General features: G+C 41.8%; 1 protein-coding gene across 2 annotated transcripts in view; it reads right to left on the bottom strand.

Annotated features, from left to right (window-relative positions):
- Positions 1-18,831, bottom strand: part of syt14a (synaptotagmin XIVa) — a 33,906-nt gene that overhangs the window by 11,668 nt on the left and 3,407 nt on the right. The window contains exons 2-4 of one of the 2 annotated variants that reach the window (XM_035611056.2): positions 13,697-13,744; positions 6,184-6,336; positions 4,080-4,295 (exon numbers count right to left, since the gene is read on the bottom strand). In XM_035611056.2, coding sequence (XP_035466949.1) covers positions 4,080-4,295; positions 6,184-6,336; positions 13,697-13,744 — 417 coding nt within the window. Of the gene's footprint in view, positions 1-4,079; positions 4,486-6,183; positions 6,337-13,696; positions 13,745-18,831 lie in introns of those variants that run through there. The other variant, XM_035611058.2, reaches the window with a different exon arrangement.

The raw sequence follows: 18,831 nt of genomic DNA, 5'->3' as shown, positions 1-18,831 counted from the left end.
TCCGAACCCTGTCGGCAAAAAGCCAACGTCTGCTGTCTAATGTTTGTATCGTCATCCTGATTCAAATAAGCGACATAAACTGAGGTTTATTCAAACACATAATAAGCGAAACCAAGCATAGATATCTACACATTTTAGATAGTTTTTTATAGGCCCGTCCTACATGTTATACAGTACATTATGTGAAAATGGCTTTAGCAAGGTGTTTTATTAGACTTCTGATTGTAAAAGGCATTTTCTTTAAGATGAGACCGCTGATACCATTTCCACGTGTAACTATTTAGTGTGGAGCTGAAGGCGGGAGTTAATTGGCCCATTCAGAATTTGGTTTCTGAAAGGTTTAGCAGGCTTGGATCACAGAAAAAGCTCAATTAAAAATCACCCAGCATTTTTAAAAGCTCACTAATTGACACCAACAAGTTGCAACGCATGTCTGTGTAGCACTTTGAGATACAGCATAGTTTGCCATTGGTGAGCACGAATACAATTTTAGTGTATTTTTCTTTGTACACATTATATAATCACAGCAAGGATAAACAATATGCTAATTTGTGTTAGCGTTAGAGGTGTTGGTTGGCTCACTGCCACAGCTTATAAGTCAGTAGATACTTGCGCCTCAGTCTTTTACAAAATGTGTTGGATATGAAAACAAAGACAGAAAGAAGCAAGCAGGAGTTTGGCTAAACAAACAATAGCATTTTTGCAGCTTTTAAGAATTTTGAAATAAATGTGGCGAATGACTCCTGGAAAGAAATGTTGCATGCAAAAAATTCTGAATAAGTGATTTTCCCCATTATTTAGCAAGACCAGGGGACATGTACTCCCTGTCCCCTGAGACACAGCTGCCCCTGTGGGCTCTGGCCCAGGAAGCTGGTCCAGACAAATCGCGGATCATTTCTTTCATACTGCTCATTTATGACCTATTTCAGGAGGAGGCTTCCTATTTTGGGAGCAGAGCCACCAGGGCACCCACCCTCCCTGATTCTGCAGCCTCTGCACAATCCCCCTCATGTATAATACATATGTCCTGAACAAAAGCAGCAGTGGGAGTTGAGAGATAATATCGCAGGTGCCTTTGAACTTTTATGAAAGCTTGTTTGAAATTAATGAAGTAGAGTCCAGGCAGAAATTAATTGAAAATGGCCTTCAGCTATCATGGAAACCACCTACTGATTTTTTTTATTTTGGAGTGTGACCTGATGTCAGTTCTGGTATATGGTTGCGGCTTTGTCATCGCTGATCCGCGGTGGCGTGCTGCGATAACGTGGTGAAGAAACAACCACAGCCTTCAATGCCTGACCACAGGGGTGAAAATAATGAACCTCTGGTTTAACCATAGTGCGGCCATGGACATGGCTTTCCCTACGCCATGTGGAAATTTGATTAGTTTGCAGTGGATTAAAGGTTACTGGATTCTAATAATCTGGCGATTGAAAACAAAAACAATAAAAGTTTGGAGAAACTATAAATAAATCTGAATTTCCTTCTCTGGATATTTTTTCTTAGTGCCGTCTTCTTAATTTAAAGGGAGGAAAGAATCTGCATGGAACCTTGAATCGCCGATACAATCCTCAAAACCTTTAACGGTATTTGAAAAGCACAAAAAAACAAACACAAAGACACTTCATGTTGTCATATAAATAAACCAAATACAATTCAAATGATTGCTGCCAAATCCCTGCCTCTCTACTCCTCATGTGGAATACCTCACTATCTTACTGCCGGGAAACAAATCAGTTATGTCTTTGTCCACAAAAATAAAAAATGTCTGCATTGAAGATATTTTTGTATTCACGTGAATAGATACCTGTAATGGGATGAATGAAAACCCTGCCTTTGCTGTCTAATTACAGGTAGGTGGAGATTTGTACGCAGGCTACCTGGGCCTCAGTTTTTTCGGTGCAGTCTTGGCTCTGTAAATTGAAAACCCCCCAAAAAATGGCGATGGCCGCACCCAGGATGCAGGTTCGAACCTCGGGCCAGTGCAGTGTAATACAGCGACAACAACAAAGAGGGACGCAAGCTTACTGCCCCTTTAAGTTAGATTAACTGAGCAAAACACTATATTTGCAGGCAACCTGCACAAGGCCAAATGACCAATAATGTGATTTTGTTTGGACAAATTGTCCCCGTTAGTGGACAGGAACTAATAAATGATCCAGAGGGCTTGATCTCACTGCTGTCAGAGAGCCACTTGGCTGTCGGCCAGGAATCACTGATGAGCTCTTGACCTTAAAGCCTCAAAATGAAGAAGCGCCGGAGGCTGTGGGATGCAATGAGTTCGTTGTGGTTCATTCTTTTCACACAAATCCTTCAAGATAACCTTTTTTTAACCTAGTTTTACAAAAAATGTTAACATTTTCATGAATATCTGACCTGAGAGGTCAGATAAAATATGATGATATATATATTAAAACTGTAACCAAAACAGCCCTTCTTTCCCTCTCTGCTACAACATATCTGAACTCTGACTGAGGATGACAAAGACCATCTAGTGGTTACGAGGAGACGCGCAACTTTTGCAGCACTTGCATAATGACAACCTTGCAACCAGCGCGCCGCTTTCTTTACTAATAGAGTCAGGAACATGTCATGCACTATTTATCCCTCAGCTATGAGTTCAAACGTTGCTTTAAATAGACGGTGCAAGACGCACAGTCTTCGAACCCACTGTCTTATATAACACAAAGCCGGGTCAGACACGATTCACCAGTCGAGGACTCTGGCAAAAGATTCAATTTTGTTTTTGTTCTCTGAACAAAAACGTCGTTCTCAGACATAAACACAACGAATTCCTGTCTGGAGGATGGAGGGGGCGAACAACATTTGCATCTTTTCATGAGTCCAAAGAAGACAACAGTGATCTGACAACGCTCTGCAGGATTCGCCACCTCTTTTTTTTTTTACTGTATGGTTGTCACTTTTTTACAAATGATCTATATCAATGGCTCTTATAAGCAGTTGTTACAAATCATAACTTCCATGTTCCTTTTTTTGTTGCTTTAACATTTCTTGAACTTATTTATTCACTTCTTTGAATTTTATAGATTTTTAAGACGTAAAAATTGTACTTTGTGTCATAGGTTTTTTCTTTTGATATGATTGTGGTTATGATTATTTAAAACTTTGGGAGTGATTTTTTCCTCACATTCTTGCTAAGAGTTAGATGAGAAGATCGATAATGCTCTCACATCACCCCAAGTGGTAAACCTATAGGCAGCGGCTGGGAAGATTACAGTTTACCGGCTCATTATTTATTTCATCATGTCTTGTTTATTGAAAACCAAGATATGAAAGTAGTCCCTTTAGTACCCGTTTGACCAATACAATTTAAAATATTGAATTAGTGAGCTTTAGTATTAGTTAAACAAATAACTACAGTACACAGTATCATGTCATGTCAAATTTCGTACACACCTTCAACGATTGATTCCCATTCAGGGTTTAGGAGGAGTGTGTATGAAACTTCTTTTTTTTTAAATCAAATAAATATGCAACACGCACTTGCAGTCAAGTATTCCAACAGATGAATAAGAGAACAAACTGACTAATCCAAATAGGTCAGTGCCAGTGTTCCCCCTGTTATCCGGTCTGTGCTGAAATAAAAAAGACTTCCATCCACCGCGGTAAACACCTTGTGATGACAAGTCTGGCAGATGGGAAAGAGAGATGAGAAAGGGAGATAAGAAAAAAAGAAAAGAGAAAAGTGCGAGGCTGCGGCTGTGCAGATTATGCAGACAGTTGACTGTTTCACAACCCTCCCACGGAGAGTGTGCTGAACGGGAGCTTCGCTTTGATCACCTCTCTGGATTAACTGACAGTGTGTGTCGCTGTGTGTGTTGCGTGTGCTTGTGTTTGTCGGCGTGGTCGAGCGGCTTACTGCAGCGATGAGAGGGAAATATCTGTGCTAATCTCACGGCTTTTTGATTGTACAGTCGAGGCATCCTTTGTGGACGTTCTTGGAAAAATCAACCAAATATAATTCAAAGTGAGTGTAAGGAGTCGATAACCTAAAAACACTTTCGGTATATGAATACTAATAGGGACGCTTGCTTGTTTTTCACAGATACAGAACCTACCGTCGTCAGCGGAGGCTTCGCTGCTGTAGCCGTCATAATCGGCGCCCAGGGCGCTGTACTTGTGCCTGCTCTCCCAGCGGAAACCTCCCGCGTGTCTGACATTAGTGGCTGCCTTGGCTCCTCCCCTCAGGCCCTGCGAGCGGCTGACTGCTTCCCGATACTGACCCATCAGCTCATCCTCGCTGTCCGATGACGAGCCCTGCAGGTCGGCATTGTCTGTTGAAGGGTAGAGAACGATGGCCTGGTTACTGAGGGACACGCTGAAATGCAAAAATGGAGATTTCTCTCGAGCAAAGAGAGGGTTGCTTGTTGATTGCAATCGAGTAGACTGGCTGTTTCGACTGGCACAAACTAGAGTCTGCAAAACTCGCACGAAAAACAGAAGATGCATAAAGATGTTGAAAAAGTTATCCCTAAAAGTTTCAAACCTTACCATACCATTTGTCAAGGAGGAATACTTTTTTTTTTTAGGACTCAGTTATTAAAAGGAGATTGTGAATGCTACACTGTTCAAGCCCATCTGTAAGGCACGTTCAGTGAGTCACATGTCTGCAGACATCCACTCAGCAGAAACAGACACCAAGAAATGAAATAAACCCAGAATCCCAGGGCAGAAGTAGATGGCTCAAGTCGGCATATTTTTGTTATATATATGTATATATGTTGTGTTACAGACTTATGAAGGTTTCTTGCAGCAGTAATGTTTCCGTGATCAGACACATCATCATGTGACACAGTGCCTTGTTGTGAAACATAAAAACAATATTCTTGGATAAACGCATAAATTAATAAATATATTCCACACAGAAAAATCAACATTGACATACAGGTTATACCCAAAAATACCGGTATGTTATTGAACATTCCAACATATAAATGACATATTTTGAAAGTTTATTTGGTGGATAGTGGGTATGGTCATTTTAAGGCTTTAAGTACACATGATGGTGGCCTCGATTTGGATTGCATTACATTGACTGATGTTTCTAATGTTTTTCTGAAATAAAATAGGTGCAATTCGGTTGGTATATTCTTGGGGAAAACTAATTATTGGTATGTCCTATACTATCTAATTTGATCCCTTCCTTCAAGTGCATTTCCATGCTGTGTTGTAGCTCCATGTTTCTTCCTGCAGGAGGCAGCAGAGCTTTAGAAAGATTCCCTCACAGGCTGAAACCTTTTCCAAATTGACCAAACTTTTGTGTGAAGTGGAAAAGGTTTCAAAACAATTAACATCTATTATAGACACTGTCATTCTAAAAAAAACACAAGTTATTGCACAGAACGGCAGAAAAATCTGACTAGATGTCCTTATAATTTAAGACAATCTGTGAAAGATGCACTAAATTGTCCCATGATGCCATTAAAAACAAAAACCATCCGTCAAAAAGATAACAAAGAAAAGAACCAGACACCAAGAAGAATCAACTAACCACTTCACACTGACTCCCTTTGTTTTTGACTGAATGTTTACCAGGTGTAGAGTCGGCTCCCTGCAGGGTCCGGGAATCCTGGGGGCCTCCAACCTTTTAAACTTCTGAAGCCCGCGGGGTGTGGACAACAAGTAAACAGGCCCACATCAGTCGCAACAGTGACCCCCTCGCGGGTTGAGAAAGGCCAGGGCCAGAATGGTCCCATGCTGCAGTCGGTGGCAGGGGTCCATCATTTTACAGGAATTTTACAAATGCACTTGTAATGTGCCGTCCTATCTTTAGCTTTTTTATTAATTCACGTTTATTAATTTCAAGTGAATATTTTGCTTTTCTTCATCCCATTTTCGATTTTCTTGGGGGGGGGGGTTCATAAGGTTTTGTCAAAGAATTCAGAACATCTAAATGTCTGTAATCCCTCAAGACAGTTTGAGGAATCGACTGCTATGGATGTGCTGTATGTTGAATCCTGGGCACCACGGGCGTAGCACTGGGGGGGGGGGGGGGGAGTGGGACAGACTACCCAATAAAAGACGTTACATTTTGCACCCGTAATTGGATTTATAGAAGAGGATAATGCACGATTCTCCAATAATAATGGTGGAGCATTTTTCCACAAGCTGATCATAGGGACAGGACATAAACCCACACACGAGTTTGAAGTGCAGCCTCACCTGGCAGCTCTGTGTTTTTCTTCAACTCATCAAGGCACTGAAGGCTCCCTGGGTTCCCTAGCGTCAACTTGTTGTTGACATACCAGAAGAGGAGGGTCATGAGGATGATGAAGAGGCCGATGGCCGTCAGAAACCCCAGCACCTCTGGAGAGACTGGAAGACAAAATGGAAGTCACGTCAACTCACTGCAGTAAAACCGCCTCGGGCAATTTGGTCGCGATGATTCCAGACTGTGCTGCTGATGGTGTCACACAAAGGATGTTTCCTCTTGTCCCCTGTCTATATGTGGCTACTTTTACTGATAGGTCGACAAATACACTCATGGGCTTTCTTGATAAAATGTGGATAATTGTTGCATAAAGCAAAAATATTTCAGCTTAGTGTGAATTAGTGGTTATTAAGTTTTAAAATGGTTTATTTGATGGTTTATGTTCAAGGCAAGTATGAGGGAGAAGACAAGTGCACGAGAGAGAGAAAGAGAGAGAGAGAGAGAGAGAGGGGAGAGAACGACAGAGGTTGTTGCACTGCAGAGACACAACCTGTTGGTTGCCATGGCAACGGGTTAACCGGCAGCATCCCCCCCAGACGCCAGATACACGGGCGAGTCAGATCTCATTAACCGCTGCGCTGGCTGCTACGCGTGAGCAGACTCCGTGTGCTTTGGAAATAAAGCTCATCAGACGCAGACGCGATCTGTTAGCGCAGGGCGGTGAGAACTAACTGATGGGGAGGGTTCGACAGATGAAAGCCTTCGAACGACCTTCAAACGCCCTCGTGGAGGTGCCACGTCGTCATCAGGTGCATGCGGCCGCAGGGGAGATTTTTATAGTCTGAGCCACATCAAAGCATGATGTTCTTCACTTGTTCTCCCCCCCCGGTACTGGATCGATCTCGTCCTATCACAGTGACTAAATGAGCTCAACATCCAAAATATTTCATGTAAGTCCTGAAATGAATAGATAAATACTACTTTAGTAAAATATTTTCCCTTGACAAAGCCTCTCCAGGGAGTGACCTCATGCAGTGTGTTCCAAGACATTTGTTCACATTTCTTTAAATCGGAGGCCACAAAACTACTGGAATCCCTTTCAGCCTGTCACGCTGACAGAGGGTGTCCAGAGTACGAGTGCAACGTGTGTGTGTCAACACATAAAGGCTAATATGTGTGAAAGGAGTGCAGCGTCGTCGCAGAAACAGCTGTCGCGTCATTGACACCATACATGTCATGCTGTCAGAGGCATTTATTGTTCAACAAGGAGGGGGCGTGTTTGACGAATCATTTTTAAGCTTAGTAGAGTTGACATCCTGCGTTATTAACGGAGGGTTACTACGGTAGTACGAGGGGCCACGAGGTCATAACCACGCTGTGAGCAATGGCATTGAAGGCTGATACCAGGATGATTAGCAGAACAGAAAACTTTGCAAACTCCACAGTTTTGGCCTAGTGGTTTGCGTGTCGGACTCCCATACCCATGTTCCCGGGTTCGCGGCCCGGCCAGAGCAGTAAAATCACAACAACTAAAATTGCTTACTGCTCCTTTAATATAACTGTTTTCACATGCTCTGCCAACTGACCTGCATGTGCAAACTGTGGTGGAGCATCACAAACATGGTTTGATCTTATCCATTAATCATTTCCAAATAAAAACTAGAATTTCCACCTGACCGTTATAAGCCTTCCGCCACCCAGTGAAGTTGTTTGACCTTTGACCTTTCAGATACGCCATGTCACCACTGCAAAAATCACAGCCAAAAGCTAACCAGTTCATTTTTTGTGACCAATTCGAATATTCAACCTGGAATCATGATGTCCCCACAGCTGTCAGCGCACTGAGGCATGATCACGCCTTAATGTGGAGATATAAGATATACATTTATTTATATTTATATTTATAGCATCCCATTAATCCTATCTGTAAATTCTGTAATTACTTTTGTACATAGCACAGACTCTTGCACTATCTGCTTATTGCACTTCTGGTGAGATGCCAAACCTCATTTCGTTACTCTATACTTGTATATGTGTAATGACAATAAAGTTGAATCTCATCTCTCATCTCATAAGCCCACTGTGTTGCCATTAATACCCCGACGAGGAGCTGATTAAAGGACTCATTTTTACATTGAGTGCATAAGTACATCATCCTCTACGTCAGCGGCAACGCAAACGTCTGAGAGGAATCCACTTAACTGTATGAGTGAGACTACACGAGGGTCAGGCGGGTCAGAGGACAGAGGGGATAAAAGGGACAATGTAGGCGGGGGGGGGGAAACAACAGATTTATTTTGTGCAATTCAAAATTAACCATTGTTCACTACTCAAATTACTGCTGAGCTCGTCCACCGTTGTGAATTAAGCTCTGTGCAACATCTGCACATGTGAAGACGAACAAACCAAACGACTGCCTCCTCAGTGCGAAGATAATATCGATGTCGAGCAAGTGTACTTGGACAACATCTTATATTCCGATTAATGATGACGAGGAGGATGAGGATGTGCTCTCTGTTATTTACAACATCAAATGAAATGCCTGAAACAACTGGACTTCACATGTTTGTGCAGGAGAATCAAAGACATTTCCATCTACCCTTGTCTTATAGGTCTGAGAAAGTTAGGTGTATATTCCTCGTGTCCCTTTGCACGTGACGTCCGGTGTGACATTCGAGAACGAACAAACGTCCGTTCAAATTTCGGGTTGAGCGGAGAAGAGGCATAGGGGAACTCGCGCTCTCCCTTGGACATTATCTACTCCATTATAAAAAAGACTGTTACATAATCACAACCAGCCTCGCTGTTTCACACCGAACGAACCAGCAAAGGGATGTGACGTAACATATTTGGTAAGATGATATTTCTGTCTCATGTGTGTCTGCACATGTGCCTGGGCCGTAATGAGCCGGGACTGTCGTCTGGTAGCAGACTACGTCCGGCCACAGGGGGCGTCCCCCCACGGGAATGCCCGTCTGTTCACACCGTACCCGCTCCCCGCTGCGGACTGAATTATTCACGGCGCAGACGGAGCGGGATCCTGCTCCGCTCAATTCCCCCACTGGCCGAGCCGGGGGAACAGAAGACTGAATCACAGAAACCCTCAGACACTCTCTCTCTCTCTCTTTACATTGGACTCCCTGGCTCGAGACTACAAATGCATCATTCTTTGTTTTACTCTGTAAACAACCTCTGTATGCATTCATCCGTTCCCCCTCCCTCACTCCTCTCACCACACTCACTCACTGCACACACGAGCGTTGCCACAGAAAACTCTGCGGCTGTAACTCAGCGTAGGTGCCGCCTGGTGTGGGATGTCTGTCGTCATTTCTCATTTTCCTCCTCAACATGCTTTTACCAAAGCAGCCAAAGAGTCGCCCCTTAGATAATGTGTGCGTGCGTGCGAATGATGACTCACAGCAGGATTAAACAGAAGAAGACTTCGTTACACGAAAAGCACGCGTTTGTAAGAGTCGTACCCCATGTGAAAATATGAAATATAAGTAATTTACCACAGCATTAAAAACACACCTTACACTCTTCACTCGTGATTATAGTACTTATTATGAATGTTTCTAAATAGAATAAATAAGGGAATATGAATAATAAATACATACAGACATGTATATTTATGCATTACAATATGTGAGAATGTGGAAAACGTCCCTTGACATGTATTGATATATAGTATTGATATATATTAAGGAGTTCATGAATGATTGTATAAAAGGCTGGAAATTTCAAGAATAAGAATATGTTGGAAAATGCCTCAACATTTATTGATTGGTAATATGTTGGAAAGTTATTTAACATGCATTAATGTTCTATATGGGTATTCATTTTTATAGTATAGTGTATTTGAATATGAATTCATTCATGTTTCCAGAAAGAATTTTGTCAGTAACATTTTTCTGATTTCAATATCATAGTTGTTTGTGTTTAAGTGTTTTAATTGATGTCAGATTTGTGTTTTTCAAAGATATTAATGTTATGTTTCATGAGTTCCCAGGAAGTTTATTAGCTGAGGACATCAGCTGATGGGGATCTTAATGGAACCAATAATAAAAGTAATAAGATATGGAAGATGTGACAGTAAATTGGGGAAAGGGAACGAGGGACTCATCTCCTTCCATCATGTAGAAAGAATTTTAATTTAATTTAAAAAAGACAAACTTGTGTCTGCATCCTTCACACGCCGTCTGTGTTGCCTTCTGATAACCCCATATGGTTTATGATGAGACAAATCTCTGACTGTACTGTGGGTGTGTTGTTTGGTGTTGCATATATTTTTTTCCAGTTATGAAAAGGCCTGTTAGACCAGAGGTTTGGAAGAATTTGGAAGAATTATATATATATATATATATATATATATATATATATATATATATATGTGTGTGTGTGTGTGTGTGTGTGTGTGTGTGTGTATATATATATATATATATATATATATTATATTATACACCAGGATCTTTTCACTCTGCACCATTGCACGAGTGTCTACAGTACAACGTTTTTATACATACAGACATATATATATATATATATATATATATATATATATACACTTTTTCTATATATGTATAGATCTGTTCATAGTAGCTAAATGTTTATTGTTCATCTTGTTCAGCTCTGTCGTCCTTGTTTTTGCTTGTTGTAAGTCTATTCTGAGCAAGTCATATTCCGTGAATGTTTACATATGATTGGCCGATAAAGTTGATTCTTATTCTGAACTAAGAATAAAGTATAACTTGTAGCAGAGCTGGAAGACAGAGAGAATCGTCTGGTTTGAACTGGACCAAACAGTCGTCATGCTGGTCTGTATGGAACTACTGTCAGTGTGGCTACGAATTTTGTGCATCTTTGGCTGAATCACACCAAAAACATGTTTATAATTTTACCATCATTATGACAAAAATAAGGAACATGACTTCATCTGTCATTCAAACAAATGAAAAGCCCTGTGACAGCTTGATTGACGAGTGGCGAAGGGGGATTTGTTTGACAGGCTCAACAATGACAGCGAGAGCCAGCGTCGTCCTCAGCTGTCGGAGGATTTGTGGTGTTGGTACGACACAGGGGACGATGGAAGAAGAACTACATCTCCCACAATACCTCGAGGCAGGTAGAGAGACACTAGGAGAAACAACAGGATGTTGCTGAGGAAGAGGCTATCGGCTGGGTTACTCAGCTGATCCTGTTGCCATGGCAAAAAATTTGGATGGATGATGATGATGATGATGATGATGGGCTAACACTAGATTCCTAATGTTGCAATGTTTAGGTTTAGAGTGAAGGAGGGATAGTGATAGTATTTGTATGAATAGTGTATGAGGAGGATGGAAATTGTAAATGTATTTTGGTGCGTTGACTGCTGCCAAATATCCTCGGTATTTATTTTTATTCTTGATCATTTCAGTCGCTGTTGCGCGTCTCCAACTTCTTTGTTTGTTTTGTCCACTTGGAGACAGTTGCCACGTTGAATGTCAAAAAGCACAAAATCATCTCAGAACCACGAAGACACCCACACACTCGACAGGCAGCCCATGAGCACTCTCATTAGCACCCACACACACACTCCCACACCGACAACGCTCCGGAGCAAAGTACCTACTGTGCGCGCGCACACACACACACACACACACACACACACACACACACACACACACACACACACACACACACACACACACACACACACACACACACACACACACACACACACACACACACACACACACTGGAATCAGTCTGCAGCAATCACAAACACAAATGGTATTAACCAAATTATTAAACACACACACTTATACAACCAGACACTTCAGCTGGAAGTGATGAGTTCACTCTGGGTCCACTTGAGCTTTTTTTGCCGTTTCAAATGATCTCATTTCCATCCTGAATGTCACGGTAGAGACGCACCTCTTACAGAGTAAGAACATTTATAATTATTCTAACCGTCGGATTTATGTAGTGTTTTAATAACTCTTTGCAGTTCCGTAGCAGCGTCATCACGACCCAATCAGCGAAAAACCTCAAATCACGTCTACTCACTCCTGTTGCATAGCGAGGAAAAATGATGTAACTGATGAAACCTTAAAATAACACAAACACACAGATGAGTGTGGTTCATCCATTTTGACCTTCATACTTAAATAAATTAGAAGCAATTTTAAATTGTAAATCCACCACATGATGCCAAAATATATATCACTATTTTGGTTCCCTCTGACGTTCTGGGTAACTCTTTTACGGCAAAATGTCTAATTATGTAGTATAAAAGGAAATCAATAAAATACTTGATGAAGAGAATACAATCGAAGATAACTCTAACAACTGTGTTTAACTTGGAAATCAATTGGTAAAAGTATTTTCTTAAATTACGGAGTACCAACTTACAATGATTACAGTAGTAGTAGTCGTCGTAGTAGTAGTTTTTAAGTAACAAGATACAATAAAAATGTAAAACATAGGAAACTTAATATTTTGTTATTTTTAATGATGGCATATTTACAAAAACACATTTTTTTAATATGTATGAGGAAATTACTTCTCTCCATTTCTAAGACTACATTATTGCCAGAGAACAAACATTAGGCCTGACATGAATGTGATAGACATATGTATATATAGAGAGAGATATCTCACCTCTATAGCTTTTAGCTTCCAGTATCTGTATGGTTTAAAAATTATATGAAAATACTGGGCAATGTTGCTCTGGGGTCCAATACAAGATCCATTGGACAATCAAAACCTACAGCAACGACCAATTTTCATATCCAGCAATATCACAATCAGTTATGGGATGGAAACAAATTTAAGATTTTTGTCTGCAGGACCATTGACATGTAATGTAGCACATTTAAATAGATATGCTGAATTAGTATGATCTCACCATCTGCCAGGATTTATTCATTAAGTATTATATGCTATTTGTTTAAAATATCTGTGGTGTTATTTGACAGCTGTAATCTAAAGTTTTACCGCACTGGGTAATCGGTAACACACACTGTGCGGTGACTTGGTTTGCAGGAACAAACCTGCGCTGTGATCTAACTCTACAAGTTTTAATGTCTAAAATAATTCATTATATTAACGTCATTAAGCACAAATCATTCAAATTCAAAATCATAATTTACTACATTGCGAATAGCCTCAATACCTTTGGCCACTGTGAAGACATGATTATTGTATAGGAAAAGAAAGGCCTCTCTTTCATTCCAATAAGTTTTTTATTGGTTTGACCACTGTGAAGACATGATTATTGTATAGGAAAAGAAAAGCCTCTCTTTCATTCCAATAAGTTTTTTATTGGTTTGACTTGTGAGAATAAGCCTCGCATTCAAGCCTGCAAATGCCTCATTTAAAATTTTTCAATTTCCCGCAGAGTGGAAAATGAAAAAGAAACAGACAGACACGGTGAACAAATGGAGGCTGAGACATAGGGCACACCACAGTGGAGCAGCGGAACACGGACGAGGTCTCAGCGGGGATGGGGGAGGCGGAGTGGGAAGCTCTGATCTGCCCTACCTTTTCTGACGCAGATCAGCTCATGCACGCCACAGTTACGCTCGCCACCTGCAAAGACAATGCAGTTTCAATGAGCCACGCTGCGATGGAGGGAACGACACAAAACACAAACACCATGGAAACACATGGCAACACATTTAAACACGTTTGCACATTCTGACAAATTTCCAAAGGAGAAGACAACAGACAAGAGGACACTGACAGACTGGATGACGACAAGAGTGTTCAGTCTCGTGATGACCGACTCACAAGGCAGCGACATGGAGTATCACTGTGTTTTCTTCTCTGAAGGCCCAGCAAGGCGGGGGTCTGTGCTCCGGCTTGATTTGTGTCACTCTGTGGGCAGCGGAGGATTGTGGGATTGGTTGGTACCTACCACTACCTGCCTCAGCATGTTTAGGTGGACCAATGACTGTATGTGAAGATGCACAGCGGTGTAGTGTTTAGCAAGATGGTTCTGGGTTTGCATCCCGGTGTCGAACCAACCAGGGCCTTTCTGTGTGGGGTTTGCATGTCCGGGTACTCTCCGCTTCCTCCCACAGTCCAAAGTAGGGCTGCAACTAATGATTATTTTCATAATCGATTCACATTTTGACTATTTTCGCGATTAATCGATTAGTTGTTTGGTTCATAAAATGTCATAAAATGGTGAAAAATGTTGATCGTATTTCCCCAAACCCCAACATGATGTTTTTTTTTGTCCACACACCAAATATATTTAGTTTACCGTCACAGAGGAGCAAAGAAACCAGAAAATATTCACATTTAAATCATAGAATATTGACTTTTTTCGCCATAAAAACTACTAGTACCAATTAATTGATTATCAAAAATAGTTGGCGGATAATTTAGTAATCGATTACTAATGGATCAACTGGTGCAGCTCTAGTCCAAAGACATGCAGATTGGGGTTAGGTAGATCGGGGACTCTAAACTGACCACGGTTGTGATCGTGAGAGTGAATGGTTGTTCGTCGGCCCCTGCGATACGTTTGAACCCCGCCTCTCGCCCCCATGTCAGCTGGGATTGGCTCCGGCCCATAGCATCAAATAACTAATTAAAACAAAACATGGACATTTGAACATACATCAGGGTGATAACAATTACCTACCAAGACAGAACAAAATCTTTCGGAACTTTTTTAGAGACTGTTTTAGTTTGGTCAACGTCCCATCTGCTAACATGGAGGAGGCAGGGTTTATGTGAAAGTACAGAATCTAATGCACGTGTTATTTACTGTAAATATACATACAGTAACTTGCTGCAAAGTAATGCAACTAGTAGCCAGTAATTTACTGTGATTTTACAGGCAAATATCTACAACTGACTATGTCTAAAATCAGCAGGCCAGTGAGGTCTGGACCTGGTCTTGGCCCCAGCTGCAGGGGTGCGAGAGCAGCACTGTGGGTCACTGAGGACACACTGAGGCCTCTACACAGAGCCCAGAGCGCCTTCTCTTCACCAGACAGGAGTCCAGACTGACTGTTATTCAGCAGCGGTTACTCACAGGTAGCGGAAGCCTCTCGGTCTCTGAGCTCTGCCGCAGCCCCTGGGATCTGTCAACAGGTTGAGCTTTCTAACAGCTCTGGCAGCCTTCGGCGGGGACACCTGTAACATTCTCTACAGCTCCGAACTGAAAGCAACCAAAAGCTGATGGCAGTGACAGGTGTGAAAATCATGGTTGTTCTGGCACCTCACCTTTGTGTGGTGCCTACATTTTTCCACACATGTATCACCAATAATCACGTCATTGACTTATCGTGCGCTACATGAATATGAACTCAATCATTTATTATTGACCTCAATAACAGCCATTGTGTCTACTTTCTACATGCTGAATGAATGTCAACAACAGTATTGCTGCTTCTGTCCTCTCAACTGTTCTCGCCGTATGATTAATCAATTTCTGGTTTGGTCTATTAAATGTCAGAAAATATGGATTTCTTAGTATTTGTCTAAAGGCACCATGTCTTCAAATTGCTTGGTCTAAACTTTGGATAACATTTCTCTCAGCAGCAACACAAATTGTGTAGGAGTTGCACGTGAAACGACCAAAGGACTTTACAGCAGGCTCACATGATTATATGTCGATATGTGTATGCTCAGTCTGACCAACTCACTGAAGGTTTAGAAACAAGAGAACTAGACACTAAAACAATCAGTGGGAAAATTGAAAGACAATTAATCCAAACCAATCATATGGTTAATCAGATATCAAATGAAAATGCCAACAAAACAAACTGGTTGTAGCTTCTCAAATGCAAAAATCTGCTGGTTTTCTTCGTCTCCTGTGATATTCAACAGACAATTTTCATATTTTTTCTGATGATAATGAAAGGATTATTTTTGTAGTGTAGATAAAGACGATGGGGCGGAGGGGCTTTGGCAGCGCAAACACGTCACCTAATTGTTAATTACATCCCTAAATATCACCATACAGACTACGAATATTTCCAGATGTTTTCATTTGGTGTTTTCGTGGTCACAGCAGAACTGTCAAAAGATGTCAAAAGTTAATGTAAACACAAACCTCATACACGTGTATGGAAACGCTCCGTCTGACAATGCTTCCTACCAAACTGAGCTGAGAGCCGAGTGGTTGCCGTCGTCCGGCAGATCCACTCAGCAGCTGTGTGTGGGAGGAAAACTCCCCGTGGGCTTTCACTCCTCTTTCACTCACCACACCACTTGTCAAAAATATTTTTTTGCATGTGCTCCTAAATAAGGCAGTGCTGGTATAAGCTCATGCCAAACAACCTACAAGCCCCGAAGCTGCAATCTCTGACATATTTGGCAAATAGAAATGTCTTGAGCCAACGCTCGGGCCTTTTCCATGCCACTGTAGTCTCTTACAGACACAGAAAATAATTTTTCATCATAGCCATGGGATCTGATACAAATGTCATTCAAAACAAGCAACATTTTCTTTTTTGATACCTCAAAACATATCCGCAAATGCAAATTAAACCATAAAACGAGCTAATGAATGCGTTCACGGGAAAATATTGGTCTGACACAAATACGCACACATTGATCACCATTTTGTGATCAATGTGTGCAGTTTCTCATCCTTGGCTCCACCAGGAGGCATGTCTCACTTCTGCAAACTGAATCAAGGTGAAGTCTGTGGCCTCATGCAGGCGTCTGGGGGCCAGGCTAGGAGCGTTTTTAGGGTTTGTCCCAGTTTCTAGGAGGAACCTCCTCTACCTGTCGCCTGGAATCAGGCTGCCGTGGCCAACGCGTCTGGGTACAGGAGAGGAGAGGGGGACTGAGGCCATGACACAGAAAGCCGAGCTGAGGTAATTGACCTGACAAGAGAAATCTGGCTGTTTGAGGTCAGTGGCGAGAATGTGCCGTGAGACGAAGGAGAACTCCGGGAAATAAACTTGTTCTGTTGCCCCCATTAAGTTTGAAACTCGTGCTACAGAGAAAAGGATTGTTTTTTTTTATTCAAAGGAATAGTTTTGCCACAAGAGTTAGATGAAAGGATGGAATCAGGTGGAAATAACTACCTGCTAAATGTTAATATACAGCCAGCAGCCAATTAGAATGTCTTGTCAGGCACCCAGTGTAAAAGCATTTTGACACTTTGGTCTGTGAACAAATCCAACCAGACAGTTTGCATTCGTTTGCATTGTGATTAGTGAGCGCTCCAGGTGCTGGTATGTAAATATGTCTACCTTTGGAAAGAGCCAGATGAGCCCTTTCCCCCTGCGGTCATGACTTTATGCTTACACAAGCTAACCAGCTAGCGGTAGCTATATATTTACCGTACAGACATGAAAGTGGTATTAGGTGAATGAGCATATATCCGAAAAAATGTCAGAATAAAGCATTAAAGCAGCATCTATATGGATCGGTCGCCCGGCCAGTTGGACAAGCTCTTAACCTAGTAATAACACATTATGACCACATGAATTTCTTTTGGTCAAGGTGTTGCCTACAGTATTTTACACATCCAGCAGGCAAAGAGCAACACTGTCATTCATTTTGAGCACAACTGACAAATCCAAATGCAACTTTCAGCTCTGTTTTGGTCTCCACCAACTCCTGAGGAAAACATCTGGCTCTTTGTTTGCTACCTTCCCAACCATGTGCACGGGCTTTGTCACTAACTTTGCCAGTGTGCTGTTTCTTTTGCTGTGCAGGCAGCGTACAGACTAAAAACTCAGTCTGAATATTAGAGTTACAGGCAGCAATACCAAAACAGTCAGCTGAAAGACACAAAAGGGGGGGGGGGGGGGGGGGGCAGCAGTGATAATCTCTTTGGGGGTTCGTCACATAGACTGTATATGAAGATGGACAACATGACAGCACCTTAAAAATGGTGGCTGGCTGCAGTGTAGTACATAAACCCCGCCTCCTCCATGTAAGCAGATGGGGACAACATGGAGGACCAAACTAAGTAGTCACGTGAAATTAAGTCAATTATGATTTTTCTGTCATGGAGCTAGTTCTCATCACATTGTTGTACGTTCAAAATGACGTCACCAGCAAAATGGCAGGACCTATATCAGGTTATTTTGGCGGGATTTTTTACAGTGTTACTTCATACCCTCTCAATTATAGAAGGAACTGATTCCTGAGGCAGATTGCTGGTCATCAGCCACTGACATGAAAATCACTCATTCTCTTTATTGAACCTGGCAGAGGGAAGGTTAACGTTGATCAGTGAGTTCACGAAACATGTTTGTGTTGCCAGTGTGCAAAGGCACAAGGAGCGACACTCGAGAATAAGCTCCAGCTAAGCCGATTAGCCGGTGGAGGATATGTCATGTCAGAGACCAGCCTGCTCACTCAACAGTTCAGCTCTGATTTCACGAAAGAACCAGCGTTTTCCTCCGGACGACATCTGTGTAACGTATACTGAGTTTTCTTATGAGGAACATGAGAACTGTGTGAAGACAAAGGAAACTACTGCTCCATATTCCCAGAACTATCCGCAGCCCAGGGACATGGAAACACACTTTCAAAGTGGTGCAGTTGATGCCTTATTTTTAGAGCTGATATGACCAACTTAGAGTCAGGACATTCATCTCACAGACACGGTGAAGCTGAAGGACCCGGCCAACAAGCTGGCAGACAATGACAATAACTTTAATTTCAACTTTTTTCTTCCATGCGTCTCCACACTT

The sequence above is a fragment of the Scophthalmus maximus genome, chromosome 15, assembly GCF_022379125.1.
Source record: "Scophthalmus maximus strain ysfricsl-2021 chromosome 15, ASM2237912v1, whole genome shotgun sequence".
NCBI classification, from domain to species: Eukaryota; Metazoa; Chordata; class Actinopteri; order Pleuronectiformes; family Scophthalmidae; genus Scophthalmus; species Scophthalmus maximus.
Note: the sequence above shows the minus strand (reverse complement) of the source record. Positions and strands in the feature narration are given on the sequence as shown.